General features: G+C 35.6%; 1 protein-coding gene across 1 annotated transcript in view; it reads left to right on the top strand.

Annotated features, from left to right (window-relative positions):
* The first annotated feature begins 663 nt into the window (after positions 1 to 663).
* The window catches only part of LOC148955732 (uncharacterized), a 130632-nt gene continuing 111425 nt past the window's right edge, over positions 664 to 19870 (top strand). The window contains exons 1-2 of the mRNA XM_089108326.1: positions 664 to 751; positions 6891 to 7520. Of these exons, the coding sequence (XP_088964452.1) occupies positions 749 to 751; positions 6891 to 7520 (633 nt within the window). The 5' untranslated portion in view covers positions 664 to 748. The remainder of the gene's footprint in view (positions 752 to 6890; positions 7521 to 19870) is intronic.

Raw genomic sequence — 19870 nt, 5'->3', positions numbered from 1 at the left:
CTTGCAAAGGGGTTAGGTATGGAAGATGAAACTTTCAGTAATGAATGCTGGGCAAAAACATACTCTGGCAAGATATTACCAAGGTTCTATGTTAACCCTCTTCTGATTTCTAGGTCTTTGATATTCGCCCACTTGACAGATTGACCTATTGAAATTTTTACAAAATAAAAGTGTACCTCAATTTTCAGTTATCACTTTCTTTTTCTCTGATTTTAGATCTGAAAATGCAATTCTTGTTATTTTTGAGTAGTATTTTAAGCCATATCAATCATTTTATTTCTAAATTTACAGAATGTATTTGCATATCTTTGAAACCTTTGGATTAAAACATTTGGATTGAGCAAAGATGTCAAGCTGAAAACAGTTTTGTTGTACTTCATTTAAGCAGACGATCTATTTTGCAAGTTTTAACTTTTATAACACAAACATTTTTAATGTTCATCAAATGTCACTGCCCTCTAGCCTAGTGGGATATATTAGATGTGGGTACTTCAAGATACCTTTCCAGGACATACTTTAGTCTGTAGACCAATCCCTATAAGTTTCATTTTCCTAACCTAACCCCTTTTAAGGTAGCAAAAAGTATCTAAACTAGAATTTTACCAATGTGTTACCCAATTTTCCACTCTTAGGTTAATACTTGAGATGTGCTTGAGTCATCAAACATGTTTAGTCCACAGTTTTATTGATTATGAGCAAGTGTTTGATTCAGCTGCTGAGAGAACCTTAGCGAAGGTCTTCTCCTTCTATGGTATACCAGACAAATACATTAAATAGATTAGTGCTATGTACAAGAATAACACTGCTGCAGTTAAGGAATGAAATGAGATTAGTAGCTGGTTTTGTATTAAATAAGGAGTTAAGTAGAGTAGTGTTCTATCCCTGTGTCTATAGATCATTTTGATAGACATTTTTAATGAGCTCAGAAAAGGCAAAGGGAGAACATGGAATCAAATGGGAAAGAAAAATTTTCCTAGACTTAGATTCTGGTGATGATTTAAGCATCCTAGCTGAAAGAGTGAGCAGAATGAATGAACTTTTAGAAATTTTGCAAGTTCAGGGTGCTAGAATAGGTCTGAATATTAAAGTTAAAAGAACTATGTTGCTAAAGATAGGAATAAGTGATTATGGGTAAGGAAAAGATTGATCAGTTGAACAGCTTCACTTACCTTGGTAGTATTATTAGTAAAGATGGTGAGAGTAGTGAAAATGTTAAAAATAGAATGGCCAAGGCTGTGTTTTTTCACAGTTGAGAAAAAACCAGAGGAATAAGAAGGTAAGTCTGCAAACCAAGATTAGAATCTTCAAAGAAGAAGACACAACAGCAGCAACATTTTAAGAAATTTAAAATAAATTTCTTGTGTATTATTATGTCATTTAATCAGTATTTGTAGTGAACCAATCATGCTCAAATCCTCCTCAGGACCATACTGTGCTGTTTCTTTTGATCCTGAAACTTTCCCCACAGTAGAGTGCAGACGGTTTGTTATCATTGTAATATCCTTTCTTGTTTTAGTTTAAAGCTTATTCTAATAGGCAAAATCCTCCAAAAAAAAAGTCCCCCTAGACCCCACCCCAAATACCAGTGAAATTGATAACCATCCTGGCTGGTCAAGCTCACTATCACAAAGTTCACATGATAGCTCCGGTTCTGAGAATAGGACAATGATCAGTGTAGTGACCAATGTCACTATTAAATGATGGCGATGGGTTTCAAAGGATTCTTTCTAGAAGCTCTAAAAAAAGGAAAACTATCTCCCCAATCAAAAGCATTTCCCCTCTACCTGCCCAAGATCCTCCCTCCCAAAACTTAGAAATTTACCTTAACATTTCTCCTATTACCCCCTTTGAAATAAAAACAATTACTGCAATAAGAGTTGCAATTTTCAAATTGATAAAATCATTGTTCTCTCTTAATATTCACCATGATGGATCTCTGCTAATAACTGTCCAAGATCAGAAATCAGCAGACACAATAATTGATGTAAAATCCCTTCTGAATACCCCAATTAATGCATCTAAATAGAACCCGAAACAATCCCCAACAAAAATAGTAGTTTATAATGTTCCCCCAGAAAGACCTATTCAGGAGTTAAAAGAAGGGCTCTCGGATAGGGCTGGAAACACAATCCCAGTTGAAGATATTACCCAACTTGGTAAACCTAACTCTAATGGCCTAAAAACAAGTAAATCCTTCTTATTTACACTGAAGGAAAAAATCAACATCCCAGAAAAGTTATTCCTATTTGGGCAAATGAAACCACACAAGGAATACAAACCTAAGCCTATCCGGTGTCAGAAGTGTCTCAAACTGGGACACACAACAAACAAATGCAATGAAATTCTTCTAGAGTGTAGTAATTGTAAAGCATTCCATCCTAAAGAGTTGACAACTTGCAACAACACTCAGCCTACATGTATCAATTGCAAAGGCCCACATGAATCTACCAATAAATCACTATGCCCTTCATATAAGAAAAGAGCACTAACACTCCAAATAGCAACAGAGGAGGCCATTCCATACCCCTTTGCAGCAATGGAAGCAAATGCTGCCCAACAATACCAAATAAAGCCTGTAATGAAACCAATCAAAACCCCCAAGTCAAACGCCCCCAATGCATCAAGTACCCTGTGTAAAACACCATACACTAAGCCCCCTAGCTCACATCCCTATTGGAAGGAATCACCAAGTCAACAAGCCTCCTTGTCCGGTGAGAGGAGGGACAAACGGGATGCACAACCAAACATGCAATTCCCAAATATATGCTTATTCATTCTAAACTGTAATGCAGTTCAGGCCATGAACATACATCAACTACAGAAAACAAAAATCATTGCAGAATTGGCAAAAATCTACATCCCTGATGACATGCTCATTCTAGCAAAAGAAAGATCTTGCTTTACTTTTAACAAAGCTGAATATTGATACACAGTCATATGAAAAATAAATCAACAACCCAACACATATCAATACTCCAGTGGAACGTAAGATCACTCACACAAAATAAGCTAAATGAACTAATATCTTTTAGAGATAATAAAGATATTGATAGTTATTTCCTACAGTAAAATAAATTAAACAAACAACAACACCTGAAGTATCTGTGATTTACTATCTTAATATGATAGGTAATCAGAGAGAAAAGGATGTGGGGTAGATCTAATAATTAATATTAAAATACAATTATGTGGCATCAACTTTCCTGATTTTGTAAATGATGTTGATGCAATTGGTATCAGTGTTTGGCTGAATAATACAAAAACCTACATAATAAGCTTTTATAACCCTAATGGCCAAACTACAGATGCCATGGATTTCTTTAAATATATAAATAATTCTAATATCTTTAAAAATATCATTATTTGTGGAGGTTAGGTTAGGTTAGGTTAGACTTAAAGACTAAAAGACTTAAAAAAACCACGTTTTACAAGTGGACTAAAAAAAGGAAAATAAACTTTTTGGTTCTATAAAATTTTAACTTGGGTGTGCATTTTTAGTCAACTACATATTGATATATAACTATTTATCATACAAGCATAATTTTATGAATGCTGTACATAACAAATTTACAATTTCTTTATTTAAGTAAAATGCAAACCATGTTTAAACTTTTAGAACTTTATTCTCCTTTTTTTAGTTCATTTCTATTGTGGAATGTGGTGTTTTGAAAGTTTTTTTTTTACAAAGTATTTAATTAACTCTTTTTGGCCTTATTTTGAAATCGATCCACAAAAAATTACTATCAATATTTCTAGAAATTTATTTTTGATTAAATCTTTTATTGTATATTTACCTTAATGAACAATAATTTCAACTATTACACAATAAAACGTTAGGCAAGATTTTTGCCTAATGTTTTAGGCAAATCCTTGACAAATATCTTAGTCTCAATTGAAGAAGATGCAACAGAAAAAATCAAAGTTACTTATCCTCTCAGGCCTGACAATGGAATCTAGAAAAAGAAAAAAACATTGGAAGAAGTTTGCTGTTCATAAATTGATCACGAAGAAACAGTATGAATCAGAAATATTTTGCTCTTCTTTCTTGCATTATTGACTTGCAAAATATTGACCCTTGAAATTAAGTTGGATTCGATAACTAACGAATTAGACGCTGCAATGGAAGTGCTAGACATGGGGCAATCAATAAGTGAATATTGAACTACGCTTATTAGTCAGTCAGAGAAATTCATTTCTCAGAAAGTGTCAAGAATGAAAGGAATAGAATCTGAAACCAAAAGCTTACAGCAAGGTGGAATCATTAGAGTTGAGCTCAATCCTGGGCTCAGGAAAGAAAAACTCTAATACTCAGAAAAGCTGAAGGTTATCAAACTTGGACCATTTCAGCCAGAAATCAGTTTTCCAATAACGGAGGAAACCCATTTCCAGAATTTCAAACACCAGAATTTCAAACACCAGTTGTGGTTTGTTAGAAACTGGCAAAACAAGTACCCACATCTAAAGTATCATGTCAAGAAAGATTTAGCCTACTGCTTTGTCTGTCTTGTTTTTAACTGGACCTGGCCGCAAATACAGAAACAAAGATTCTTCATTTTAACAGGAACTATAAACTGGCACAAAATGCGAAGCTAGGATGCCATGGCTGGAATGCTTGTCACTCACTTCCAATCAAATGGGCGCAAAGTTTCTGCAGGTGACCTTATTTGTTTTATAGAGAGAGATAAATAATTGCCAAGCTTAGGTAACAAGGAGAAACTAATGAAAGATATAAAGTCAGAAAAAGACAAGGAAAAAGGGCGTTGTAGGATTTAAGTGTTGCTAGATGCTACCGATACTCTAGGTAAACAAGTTCTGGCATTTCTTGGGAAGAATTATGATGGGGAAAATTACATTTAGCTAGCCGATCTTCTTTTGAGACATAACATCAAAATGAGCCATTGGATAAAAAACCAAAACATGGCCAAAAAGAATTGATTGCGATCGTTGGAACAAAGCTAGGTCAAAAAATCGTAGCAGAATTTAATGAAGCTAACTTCTTTGTAGACAAAACACCCACTGTCAGCCATGAAGAGCGTTTAACTGTAGGTGTATGGTACATTGATAGAGAGGGAGTCGCTAGAGAGTGTTTACTCAGTGTTGTAGATTTTGAGTCGAGGATAGGAGCCGATATTGCAGAAGAAATTACACGAGTTTAGTGGAAGGCTTTTATCAATGAAAAAAAAACTTGCGTTTCAGTGCTACAATTTTGCAAGTAACATGTTTGGGTTCTTTTTTTTTGTTTGTTTCGCTAGAGTGTAAAAGATGTTTAGGGCAAGCTATATCTTAAGGGACGTTCAGAAACGAGCTGGTCTTCCAGATCAGAGTCTTTTTAAGTTCTATGGAGCGTTCTTCCAACAATTGCAGCACTGCTGAAGGAAAGAGAAATTTGAGATACCCTTGATACTGACAGCAAATCGAAGTTCGATGGGCTTCTCAGTGCCCCTACTCGTTTTGAGTTTATTGCTCAACTGATGTTCAAAACTGCAAGCTGTGGAGCTGGATATAGTTGGAACGTGTCGCATGATGAATGCCATGATAACTGTCATCAAAGAGTCTGTAGAAATGATAGTGAATTCACTGGTCAAATTACTGTATCGATTAGTTTGATCAAACGATTAGTTTTGTGATAAGATGGATCTTATTAAAATAGCATTTCAGATCTAGAGTTTTGCTCGCTGCTAGAGGTTGGGCATAGGCGATTTCATCATCAGGGGTGTCCTCCTAGAAGATTATTGGTGAAGAGAGGACAATTGAAGTGTTGCCACAATGACCCTTTCAACATTTACATAATGGAGTTCAAGAAAATTTTAGCAGTAGTTGGCAATGAGTTAGTGCTTGCATATAAAGAGACCAAAGAGCTGGTCTTTCCTGCATTCGACTGTCAGGCAAACTGTAATCCTTCACAGTGCCACTCTTTCTGTGCTACATTTCCTATAACGAAATACATGTTCAAGCATTCCGATCGGAAATAGAATTTTTTGCAAAGATTTGCAAAAAAGCTGGAAGCGTCATTAAGTTTGCCCAATTGTTTTCTCTAGCGAAAAAGAACATACGACGGTTGCCTTTAGTTTACAAAGAATTCACTTTTGCCAAAACTATTCCAGTGACATTGGCCAAAAGTGAACGAATATCTAGCAAGATGAAAATCGTCAAGAACAGATTGATGTCAACTGTGGAAAACGATCGACTTGACCATCTCCTGCTCATGATGTCAGAAAAATACATGCTGGAAAAAATTCACCTCAACCTACTTGTAGAAAAGTGGAAAGTTGAAAAGCCATACAGACATAAATTTTTGCTTATTTTCTTTGTCTTGATTTTACATTTGTACCTGAGTTATTCTCTACAATAATAATTTTTTGATATTAATAAACATTATTTTAAGGCATAAAAAAGAAGGAAAAAATGTTGGTTGTCGTCGGCACCTACCCGAATTTGTCGGCACATTTGGGACGCCCCCCTCTCCTCCTCCCAATGATGAAAGACTAGTGACGCCCCAGTCCACAATAATGGTGGCCATGTCGCTATTATAACCACAATGGAGAGGGGTTAAAATTTGTCTGGTATACGGTAATTATCATAAGATAAAAGGCTTGATGTGAGCATATAGGTTTAAATCTTAGAGTATTCAGTGCTACATACAAAATTGAAGTGGTTTGAATTGAGTCTTGACTTTTAGTCAACTATAAAAGTATGTTTTTGAATATTTAGAGACATAAAACTTCTCCATACTGAGTATATCTATAAACTTAAACTTTGAAACAAGAAAAACAATGTATCTAGCTGCATTCTTTAATTTGTAACTACAGTCTGCTTTCTCAGTTTTCAATTTTAGTGCATATAATGCCTGTGTTTTAAAATATTTAGTAATGTTTTTCATTCCATTTCAGCGCATTAGTGTTGTTCTAGTGTTTAATAAGCCACTATTTCCTCAAATGGATCAAGATGAATTCTGTTTGAAGTGGAACAACTACCTGGATGTATTTCATGGGACTTTTGTATCATTGCTGAACAGTGAACACTTCACAGATGTCACACTTTCCTGTGATAGTCAAAGCATAAAATGTCATAGACTTGTTCTCTCAGCATGCAGTTCTTACTTTGAAACACTGCTTCTTGGGATCTCAAACTCCCATCCTATTATTATCCTAAGTGATGTGAAATTTAATGATATGCAAGCTTTGGTGAATTTTATGTACACAGGTGAAGTAACTGTTGCACAAGCTCAAGTTAACTCATTGATAAAAGTAGCTGATATGCTTAAAGTTAAAGGTTTTGCTGACCTTGATGGGACAGCTAAACAGCCACAGAAACCTAGTTATCCTTCTGAAAGGACTCAAATGACTCCACCCCCTGTGAAGAGAAAGAGAGTTGATACAACCTCAGAAAATTGCGTCCAGCCTGATGATACCTTACAAAATGTAGTACCTCCTGCAGAAAGTGGCACAAATAATAACTCTGTAAACTGTCCTACTGGAACCTCTGTTAATGAAACAGATGATGCAGCATGCCACTCATTTGTAAGTTTGTTTCATTAAAATTCGCTTTCTTTGAAATCTGAAAAGATTATATTATCTTTATGTTATATATAGACACTAGGGTCTACCTTCCCCATCCCTGCCTAAAGTAAGATTGCTTATAAATATACATTTTGCAATTGCAAACTGTCAGGGAGATGAAACTGCCAAAATTTTTGTTTTTGTGTATTTATTTTCAAAGTTTCAGTAATTTTCTTTGATTGATTAGGGGGCAGTGGCTTATTTAAGATTTCTGTTCGGGGGGGGGGGGCACTAGCTAAAAGCAGCTGGAATTCCAGAAATGTACCAGCAACTAAGTATGTTACAGTTATAGCTCTCTTTTTGGGCTTATTTATTGCTATACTACTAAAAAAGGCAAAATAATAAATTCATTTACCGAAAATGAGAGCTACAATCTTGTTAATCCTTGAATCAGATACAAAACAAAATAAACACTGTAATTACTTCTTATATTTTAATCCGTTTTGATTTCTTCCTGAAGTTGCTTAAAACATCATCAATATCAATAAGGCGTTTTTCCCGCCATACTCACAAAATAAAGGAGCTATTGATTTTTTGTATGTGGCAGAGTAGAAGCTACTGACTCACTTCATTTGGGGGAATAGGGAGGAATAAAAAAAGTTTTTGCAAATATCTATATAGCATTTGAATTAAGTCCATTCTAGAGGCCTTTACCAGGGCAAGATTTAAGTAATGCAAAGTACAGTTCATGTTAATGGTAAGTGGATACTGCTTCTGTATCTCAGCTTTAGCGCCCTTGTACAAACTGGACATGCTCCTACCTTCATCATACCTTTGAAAAGTTGGTTTAATTCACAAATTTTTCAACTAAAGCGTTTAAATATTCTTCAGAGATTGAAACACAAAATGGAATATTTTGCTATCCAATGGGGTTTTACGTGGCTCTGTTAATCCACATTATCCTCATTTTTATTGAAAAAGGCCACATGCCTTCCTCCTAAGTCCTCTTCCCTTACTGCTAATTTGACACCTTTTTTAAAACAGGAGCTCTGACGCCTTATCCCTCAGACTATGATAAAAAACGACCTATTTCATATTCTTATTTTCATATCTTATTTTCTCCTTATGCTAATTCCAAGAGGAGATTGGAGAACTGACCTCAGAGGCGCCCTTCCCCTATCTTTGCAGGCCTTAGGAGAAAGGGCTTGGTTCAGAAAATGAAAAAAAATGAACCAAGCCCTTAGAATACGGGGGGCGAAAAACGCAAGTATGGTTGTCAAACAATCCGTTCTTGCATACCTTGGCTCATCAAAAATCTTCTTCTCTTATTTCAACTAGGATTTTATAGCACATGTTGTTGGTTAAGACAAGGAAGAATCGTGCGCGCCTTTTTTTCAGCTTGAGTTGTGAGATTAGAAAAATGTTAGTTATGAAACAGCCACTGTAACTCTAGTTCTTGTATCCGTCTTCATTTCATCCCATCTCTTCCAGGAAATTAAAATACTCCTCCCCTTTCTATTTGTTTTGAATCGGCCACTTTATAAGTACAAAAAATTTTAAAGAATTTTGTAACTTCACTGCTGTTTTAAAGAAAGTTAGTGTATCACTATGGTTAGGATTTACAAGTATACTATTAGAACTTGAAGTGAAAAAGGCATTTAAACTCTTGTTTAGGTTTTCATGTTGGTAATGTCATAGTTCATTGACATTGTCAGGGAATTGTCGTTTCATGTCATAGCTGACAATAATAGTAGATCTACACCCTACAGAAAACTCATCTGGATTATTAGCATCAATGAAATGCTGTTATAGGGCTAACTGTTTCATTCTTAATGTTCAATCTTTCTCGGGCCTTTATAAAACGTGCAAAAGGAGAAATTGTGTATATAGCTGTAATTAGACCCCGGCGCCACGCCGGCAGATAGACCGACCGCTGCCGACAAAAGGCCCGGTCTACCGCCGCAAAAGGTTTGTAACGCCGCCGGCGCGCCGCCGGCGCGCCGCAGGCACGCCCCTGCCGGCCGAGGCGGCGGCGTTCTGGTGACTTCACATTATTTTTACGGCAAGTCCTTATGGCGTCAACTGCAAAGTATGAGGTTTTCATTCTTGTGTGGTTTAGTATTTCAATTTTCTTGATTAGAAATCAAGCAGGGCTTGCAGTATCTCCAAACTTTCGGGTATATTTCCTAAAATCTATGCGTCACCTCTAAAAAAACTTTGGTTCCCCCAATCCCCAAAAATCACGCAATCACGGTGCCACTCCTAGCGATTTATCACCAGTGAATTTCCCTGCCACACATTACTTTGTATACCATAATTCTTCACTGCTCTCTTGTTCATTAATTTTCGGCTCTTTTGTTACTTTGCATAAAAACCAGACATATGCAATATGCTATTGCAAATATTGCAATATACACAGTTTTTCATATGTTGACTAAAAAAAGTATCGTCTTTACGAAATGAGTATAAATCATTTCGAATGCAGTTTCCCAATCGCTATTTCTTACATCATTCGTAGTCAAGAATTTTATTTGCAAGTTGAATATAATTATAGAGCGCATTCACTACTATACAGCTTCAGCCTTTTGTTGGATTTTGAAATTGACAGCCGACTGATTGTTTCCACAGCTGAATTGTAAGTTTGCAGATTTTTTTTTTTTTGGTGTTTCTATGTAATATTTTCTTAATTTTTAATCCTCGATTATTGAACACCTGTTTTAAAATAAAATCTTCTTTCTGGAACATTTTTACCCCCCCCCCCCCACAAAAACAACAACAACACAGCCTTCGGTTGAGAAACAATTTAGTTTTAGACTCAGATTTTTACAAGGTTGGTTAATTCAAGATTGTAACATATGTTACCCAGAAAATATTATTAATAGTCATCTTTTAAATTTTTACTTATAAGGGAGGGGGAAAGGTGGGTATCATTTTTTATTGATAATACCTCATTTTTTTTTATTGAAAGCAGAGAGGCCAAAAAGATAATTATTTTTTTCATTTAAAGTGGAGACAATAAAATGATATCAAAGTCCTTGGGAAACCATTGAAATAATTTGATAGACCCCGGGGCCCCAATTAGGACATGGTCATGGTCTTGAGTCTTTTGCGATTTCTCATAGGCTACTGGCCTTATTTGGCTTTTGTGTGTGCTCCCTTTTAATTCGATTCTTTGGATCTTGTGGAATGTAATGGCGAATCTATCACTCAGTTTTCCAATAATTTGAGGTATATCTGAATAATTTCGACATTTTTGTTGTTGTCTTTGTACTCCTTTACTCATACCCTCAATTTTTTTTTCAAGGAACACTAAGCTGTTTAACGTTATTTTGCGTGTTTGTTTGAACCATATAGTGACCTTGTTAATTATTCAGTAAATTATTTTTCAAATGAAAGCTGAGACGGTATCCTATCAAGGTGGTATCCAGAGGGGGGGGGGAGGGGGCTATTAGATTTAAATGATAAGAGCTCGAAATTTGATTTATTGAACGCAGGTATCACATAAAGTTCATTTTTTAAAGACGAGACACCATACTAGAAAGGATGTATCCAGAGGGGGGGAGGGGGGTATTGAACAATAATATTTAAATGATAATAACTCGATTTTTTTTAAAGCAGGGGTGCCAATAAGTTAATTATTCTTTTTTTATTTAAAGCAGATACGGTATCTTATCAAAATAGTATCCAGAAGGGGGCAAAGTTATTTATTAAGTTCTAGTAATAGGACCTTGATTTTTTTTTCTATTGAAATAAGGTATGCAAAAATTTTCAAAAGTTCAAAAAATTAACCATATTTTATTTTGTTATAATTTATGCAGCACATGCATATTCTTATCGTCCTAAGGTAAAGTGACATAAGCGTCCAATCCAGTTTTTTTTTCCTATTGATGAAAAGGGTTTACTTTGAAAACATTCATTCATATGTAACAGGCAGATTCACACTAAAACGAATTGGTGTGACGAAAGCGATATCGACATCCCCATCTAACGTTGCGCTCGAGTAACAATGGCGCCTTTGGTCTAGTGCCCAAGTTACATTAAAAGGCCAGGTCATAATAAAAGCTTTCAATTTTGGAGGTTCAAGGAGGAGTCTTTGACAGTCTTATGACCTCAGGGTACTAGATGTTGTAACGTTCTTATGTATTTACCGTGGTTTAGAAAATACGATCACCCCACAAATGATTACCAAAAATATGCACAAAAGTAACATTTGGAATATTATAACACTTTTTTCAAAGCTTTGAAGAAAAGCAAAAAAGTCTAAATACCCCTAACTACGCTTGAAAGCTATTTTAAAAAGAAACTCTTTGGAGATTCCATGGAAATGACCATAGCAGAAGCTTTGAGTTTGGGTGGGACTCAAAGAGGTGTCTAAGTATTTTGACCACAGGTGACTTGTTGCTGCTACTTTATTAAATTTGGTAATTCCTGTGAGCATTTGGTAATCAAAGCTTAAACTCAATAACTGATACTAAGTCTCCTAACATTTTCCTTGGATTAAAAGTGACGAACTAGGATGAACATTTCAACATCTTCCTGGAGTTACTTCAGTCTGCATATTATTTCATTTAATTACACTTAAAACGAATGAGCTTTTAATTTTTTACCTAAGAAAATAACTGGCACTTCATTTTTCTTCGTAGCGAATAAACTATTAAGTGTTTTTTGTTCGTAACTAAAATGTTCTCATGTGAACTGTTTATAATGTATTTTTCAATTTGATAAATTTACTCCTTTTAGATACAGTTTATAATTTGACTGATATTAGGTATTTATCAGTTTATAATTTGGAATGAATCCCCAAAAGAAAAAATGAATAATATCCAAAAGAGCAGCCAAAACCGATAAAAAAGCAGTAGTTCAGCCCTAGCCTACATGACATATAAACTTTAAAATGCATTTTTTTCAAATTGTAATTAAAAACCAGTTTTTAATACAAGAAAGCTTCTTAGGAATCCAAAAGACCGAAAAAAAAACAATCAATATCAAAGTTACCCATTTCAACTGTTTTAAATGTGACAAAACAGATATAGGCAAGGGACATTATGAAAAAATTAAGCTTTTAAGTTCAAAGTTATATTCAAAGTTTTTACCCAGATAACTGACGAAAGTAGAAAGGGGTCAGGAGGTCCCGTACGAGCCACGTGGTTTATGGTTTTCTCACTGAGAATGAAAAAACAGGATTTTTCTCACTTGAAAAAACAGGATTTTTCTCACTTTTATGGATGTTTTTTTGGATGGTTATGTGTGTTGGTCAATTTATTTGATGTTTTTCATGGATGTCAACATCAATTTATGTCTGTTTTATGCTTTTTGTCAGTGAGAATGAAAAAAAGGAACTTTCTCACATTAATGGATGTCAACAGCAATTTATGTCTGTTTTATGGTTTTTGTCAGTGAGAATGGAAAAAAACAGGAACTTTCTCACTTTGATGGATGTTTTCTGGATTATTGAGTCTAATTGATTAATCTCTGACAGGTAATGTCAAGATTGATTGATTTGTCACGGAAAAGGAATGGGCGAAGTCTATTAATGTCTTTGTTGTATTTCCAAAGAGAATTGTTTCCGAGCGAATGTTTATTAATATCTTTGGAGTTCTTCTATGAAAATTGTTTCAGGCCGAATGTTTTGATCTTAGCGCTGAAGAGATTAGCGAAGGAAAGGGTTTCCAAGTAATTTCAAATATGACCGCGCAAGGATGCCAAAAACAAAAAGAACACGCAAAAATTACGTTTAGGGATTATTTGTGCGAAACCGTTTTAGACATTTTGGGGAATTATTTCGGCGAAACAGTTAGAGACATTTTAAAAGATGATTTTAGAAGATGTTTTAGTAGAGGATTTGACGGTGAAACTCTGTGGTCGTTATAATACACAAGTTCCATTTGAACAGTGTCGTGAGGTCCTCTACCCAACCCCAAAGGGCTCCGATCCTCCTACCCAACCCCAAAGGGCTCCGATCCCCAAAGGTACCCCGGGCTCCCAAAGGGCCCCCCGACCCCCAAGGGCCCCCCGACCCCCAAGGGCCCCCCGACCCCCAAGGGCCCCCCGACCCCCAAGGGCCCCCCGACCCCAAGGGCCCCCGACCCCCAAGGGCCCCACAGACCCCCAAAGGCCCTCCCGGACCCCCAAAGAGTCCTCTCCCCATTTTTAATACTTTTTTAAGGCTTTATTATATCTTTTCAGAACAAGTTATTTTCTTAATGTCCATCCTAAACCCATTTTACAAGTTGAAGTACCAATCCTTTCACCACAACTTTGCTATAAGGCTTTTCGAATACCCCAACACCAAGAAATACTTTTCAAAAGACATTTCAGAGCAACTTCTTTTCTTAATGTTCCCTTCTAAACCCATTTTACAAATTGAAGCATCCTTCCTCTTCACCCACAACTTTACTTTACAGCTTTTTGGATACCTCAACACCAAGAAATACCTTTCAAAAGGCATTTCAGAATAAGTTCCTTTCTTAATGTCCCTCCTAATTCCATTTTACAAGTTGAAGTACCCATCTTTTTCACCCACAACTATACTTTACAGCTTTTTGGATACCTCAACACCAAGAAATACCTTTCAAAAGTCATTTCAGAGCAAGTTCCTTTCTTAATGTCCCTACTAAACCCATTTTACAAGTTGAAGCATCCTTCCTTTTCACCTACAACTTTACTTTACAGCTTTTAGATACCTCAGCACCAAGAACTACTTTTCAAAAGACATTTCAGAGAATGTTCCTTTCTTAATGTCCTTCCTAAACCCGTTTTACAAGTTGAAGCATCCTTTCTTTTCACCCACTATTTTAAGACATTTCAGAGCAAGTTCGTTTCTTAATGTCCCTCCTAAACCCATTTTACAAGTTGAAGCACCCTTCCTTTTCATCCACAACTTTACTTTACAGCTTTTTGGATACCTCAACACCAAGAAATATTTTTCAAAAGACATTTCAGAGCAAGCTCCTTGCTTAATGTCCCTGCTAAACCCATTTTACAAGTTGAGGCATCCTTCCTTTTCACCCACAACTTTACTTTACAGCTTTTTGGATATCCCCAACACCAAGAAATACTTTTCAAAAGTCATATCAGAGCAAGTTCCTTTCTTAATTTCCCTCCTAAACCCATTTTACAAGTTGAAGTATCCATCCTTTTCACCCACAACTTTACTTTACAGCTTTTTGGTTCTTTTGAATGCGCCAATACCATGCAATACTGGATTATTGAGTCTAATTGATTAATGTCTGACAGGTAATGTCAAGATTGATTGATTTGTCACGGAAAAGGAATGGGCGAAGTCTATTAATGTCTTTGTTGTATTTCCAAAGAGAATTGTTTCCGAGCGAATGTTTATTAATATCTTTGGAGTTCTTCCATGAAAATTGTTTCATGGCGAATGTTTTGATCTTAGCGATGAAGAGATTAGCGCAGGAAAGGGTTTCCCAGTAATTTCAAATGTGACAGCGCAGGGATGCCAAAAACAAAAGGAACACGCAAAAATTACGTTTAGGGATTATTTGGGTGAAACCGTTTTAGACATTTTGGGGAATTATTCCGGCGAAACAGTTAGAGACATTTTAAGAGATGATTTTAGAAGATGTTTTAGTAGAGGATTTGAGGGTGAAACTCTGTGGTCGTTATAATACACAAGTTCCATTTGAACAGTGTCGTGAGGTCCTCTACCCAACCCCAAAGGGCACCGATCCTCCTACCCAACCCCAAAGGGCTCCGATCCCCAAAGGTCCCCTGGGCTCCCAAAGGGCCCCCAAGGGCCCCAAAGGCCCACCCGGGGCTCCCAAAGAGTCCCCTCCCCATTTTTAATACTTTTTTAGGGCTTTATTATATATTTTCAGAACAAGTTATTTTCTTAATCTCCATCCTAAACCGATTTTACAAGTTGAAGTACCAATCCTTTAACCACAACTTTGCTATAAGGCTTTTCGAATACCCCAACACCAAGAAATACTTTTTCAAACACATTTCAGTGCAACTTCTTTTCTTAATGTTCCCTTCTAAACCCATTTTACAAGTTGAAGCATCCTTCCTTTTCACCCACAACTTTACTTTGCAGTTTTTTGGATACCTCAACACCAAGAAATACCTTTCAAAGGGCATTTCAGAGCAAGTTCCTTTCTTATTGTCCCTCCTAAACCCATTTTACAAGTTGAAGTACCCATCTTTTTCACCCACAACTATACTTTACAGCTTTTTGGATACCTCAACACCAAGAAATACCTTTCAAAAGGCATTTCAGAGCAAGTTCTTTTCTTAATGTCCCTTCTAAACCCATTTTACAAGTTGAAGCATCCTTCCTTTTCACCCCCAACTATACTTTACAGCTTTTTGGATACCTCAAGACACAGAAATACCTTCCAAAAGACATTTCAGAAAAAGTTATTTTCTTAATGTCCATCCTAAACCCATTTTACAAGTTGAAGTACCAATCCTTTCACCACAACTTTACTATAAGGCTTTTCGAATACCCCAACATCAAGCAATTGTTTTCAAAAGATATTTCAGAGCAACTTCTTTTCTTAATGTTCCCTTCTAAGCCCATTTTACAAGTTGAAGCATCCTTTCTTTTCACCCACAACTTTACTTTACAGCTTTTTGGATACCTCAACACCAAGAAATACCTTTAAAAAGACATTTCAGAGCAAGTTCCTTTCTTAATGTCCCTCCTAAACCGATTTTACAAGTTGAAGTACCCATCTTTTTCACCCACAACTATACTTTACAGGCTTTTGGATACCTCAACACCAAGAAATACCTTTCAAAAGACATTTCAGAGCGATTTCTTTTCTTAATGTCCCTTCTAACCCATTTTACAAGTTGAAGCATCCTTCCTTTTCACCCACAACTTTACTTTACAGCTTTTTGGATACCTCAACACCAAGAAATACCTTTCAAAAGACATTTCAGAGCAAGTTCCTTTCTTAATGTCCATTCTAAACCCATTTTCCAACTTGAAGCATTGATCCTTTTCACCCACAACTTTACTTTACAGCTTTTTGGATACCTCAACACCAAGAAATACTTTTCAAAAGTTATTTCAGAGCAAGTTCCTTTCTTAATGACCCTTCTAAGCCCATTTTCCAACTTGAAGAACACATCCTTTTCACCCACAACTTTACTTTACAGGTTTTTGGATACCTCAACACCAAGAAATACTTTTCAAAAGACATTTCAGAGCAAGTTCCTTTCTTAATGTCCCTCCTAAACCCATTTTACAAGTTGAAGCATCCTTCCTTTTCACCCACAACTTGACTTTACAGCTTTTTGGATACCTCAACACCAAGAAATACCTTTCAAAAGACATTTCAGAGCAAGTTCCTTTCTTAATGTCCCTTCTAAACCCATTTTACAAGTTGAAGAATCCTTCCTTTTCACCCACAACTTTACTTTACAGCTTTTTGGATACCTCAACACCAAGAAATACTTTTCAAACGACATTTCAGAGCAAGGTCCTTTCTTAATGTCCATCCTAAACCCATTTTACAAGTTAAAGCATCCTTCCTTATCACCCCCAACTTTACTTCACAGCTTTTTGGATACCTCAACAACAACAAATACTTTTCAAAAGACATTTCAGAGCATGTTATTTTCTTAATGTGCCTCCTAAACCCATTTTACAAGTTTAAGCATCCTTCGTTTTCACACATAACTTTACTTTACAGCTTTTTGGATACCTCAACACCAAGAAATACCTTTCAAAAGACATTTCAGAGCATGTTCTGTTCTTAATGTCCCTTCTAAGCCCATATTTAATTTTAAAGAACTTATCCATTTCCACAGAAATTTTACTTTGCAGCCTTTTGTATAATTCAACTCAGTAATATACCTTTTAAAAGTCATGTCAAAGCAATTTTCTTTCTCAACTTTCATTCTAAACCAATTTTACAATTTGAATCAAGAATCATTTTCACACACAACTTTAATTGACATCTTTTTGGATACCTCAACACCAAGAAATACTTTTCAAAAGACATTTCAGAGCAAGTTCCTTTCTTAATGTCCCTCCTAAACCCATTTTACAAGTTTAATCATCCTCCCTTTTCAACCATAACTTTACTTTACAGCTTTTTTGGAACCCTCAACATCAAGAAATACTTTTCAAAAGACATTACAGTAAAAGTTCTTTTCACAATGTCCCTCCTAAACCCATTTTACAAGTTGAAGTACCAACCATTTCCCCACCACTATACTTTACAGGTTTTTGGATACCTCAACACCAAGAAATACTTTTCAAAGGGCATTTCAGATCAAGTTCCTTTCTTAATGTCCCTCCTAAACTCATTTTACAAGTTGAAGCATCCTTCCTTTTCACCCACAACTTTACTTTACAGCTTTTTGGATACCTCAACACCAATAAATACATTTCAAAAGACATTTCAGAGCAAGTTCCTTTCTTAATGTCACTACTAAACCCATTTTACAAGTTGAATCATTCTTCCTTTTCACCCACAACTTTACTTTACAGCTTTTTGTATACCTCAACACCATGAATTACTTTTCAAAGGACATTTCAGAGCAAGTTCCTTTCTAAATATCCCTCCTAAACCCATTTTACAAGTTGAAGCATCCTTCCTTTTCACCTACAACTTTACTTTACAGCATTTTGGATACCTCAACACCAATAAATACTTTTCAAAAGACATTTCAGAGCAACTTCCTTTCTTAGTGTCCCTCCTAAACCCATTTTACAAGTTGAAGCATCCTTCCTGTTCACCTACAACTTTTCTTTACGGCTTTTTAGATACCTAAACACCAAGAAATAATTTTCAAAAGACATTTCAGAGCAAGTTCGTTTCTTATTCTCCCTCCTAAACCCATTTTACAAGTTGAAGCATCCTTCCTTTTCATCCACAACTTTACTTTACAGCTTTTTGGATACCTCAACACCAAGAAATATTTTTCAAAAGACATTTCAGAGCAAGCTCCTTGCTTAATGTCCCTGCTAAACCCATTTTACAAGTTGAGGCATCCTTCCTTTTCACCCACAACTTTACTTTACAGCTTTTTGGATATCCTCAACACCAAGAAATACTTTTCAAAATACATTTCAGAGCAATTTCCTTTCTTAAAGTCCCTCCTAAACCCATTTTACAAGTTGAAGTATCCATCCTTTTCACCCACAACTTTACTTTACAGCTTTTTGGTTCTTTTGAATGCGCCAATACCATGCAATACTTTTCAACGGCATTTCAGAACAAGTTCTTTTCATAATGTCCATCCTAAACCCATTTTACAAGTTGAAGTACCCATCTTTTTCACCCACAACTTTACTTTACAGCTTTTTGAATGCTCCAACACTAAGCAATACCTTTCAAAAGACATTTCAGAGCAACTTTTTTTCTTAATTTCACTTCTAAACCCATTTTCCAACTTGAAGTACCCATCCTTTTCACTCACAACTTTACTTTACAGCTTTTTGGATACCTCAACACCAATAAAAAACTTTCAAAAGACATTTTAGATCAAGTTCATTTCTTAATGTCAATTCTAAACACATTTTACAACTTGAAACATCCTTTCTTTTCATCCGAAACTTTACTTTACAGCTTTTTGGATACCTCAGCAACATGAAATACATTTCAAATGTCATTTCAGAGCAAGTTCCTTTCTTAATGTCCTTCCTAAACCCATTTTACAAGTTGAAGCATCCTTCCTTTTCACCCACAACCTTACTTTACAACTGTTTGGATACCTCAACACCAAGAAATATCATTCAAAAGGCATTTCAGAGCAAGTTCCATTCTTAATGTCCCTCCTAAACCCATTTTACAAGTTGAAACATCCTTCCTTTTCACCCACAACTTTACTTTACAAATTTTTGGATACCTCAACACCAAGAAATACTTTTCAAAAGACATTTCAGAGCATGTTCCTTCCTTAATGTCCCTCCTAAACCCAGTTTACAAGTTGAGGCATCCTTCCTTTTCACCCATAACTTTACTTTACAGCTTTTTGGTTCTTTTGAATGCGCCAATACCAAGAAATACTTTTAAAAGGCATTTCAGAACAAGTTCGTTCCATATTTTCCATCCTAAACCCCATTTTACAAGTTGAAGTATCCTTTCTTTTTACACACAACTTTACTTTACAGCTTTTTGAATGCTCCAACATCAAGCAATGCTTTTCAAAGACATTTCAGAATTGAATTGTGTTCTTTGGTAAAATTCAGAAGAGAACTTGAACTTTTCTATCTTCTAAGAAAAATTTGGAATAATATTTTAAATTTTTTCATCTCTTTGAGAAAAATCTGAATTGAAGTGGGAAATTTTATATTATTTTGGGAAAATAGAATTGATCAATTACTTATTTCATTTTCATTGAGAAAATTCAGAATTGAAGTTGAACTTTTCTTCTTCCGGGGAAATATTTGG

This window comes from Artemia sp. Qi Xiang Cuo, chromosome 2 (assembly GCF_049724085.1).
Source record: "Artemia sp. Qi Xiang Cuo chromosome 2, ASM4972408v1, whole genome shotgun sequence".
NCBI lineage: Eukaryota > Metazoa > Arthropoda > Branchiopoda > Anostraca > Artemiidae > Artemia > Artemia sp. Qi Xiang Cuo.
Note: the sequence above shows the minus strand (reverse complement) of the source record. Positions and strands in the feature narration are given on the sequence as shown.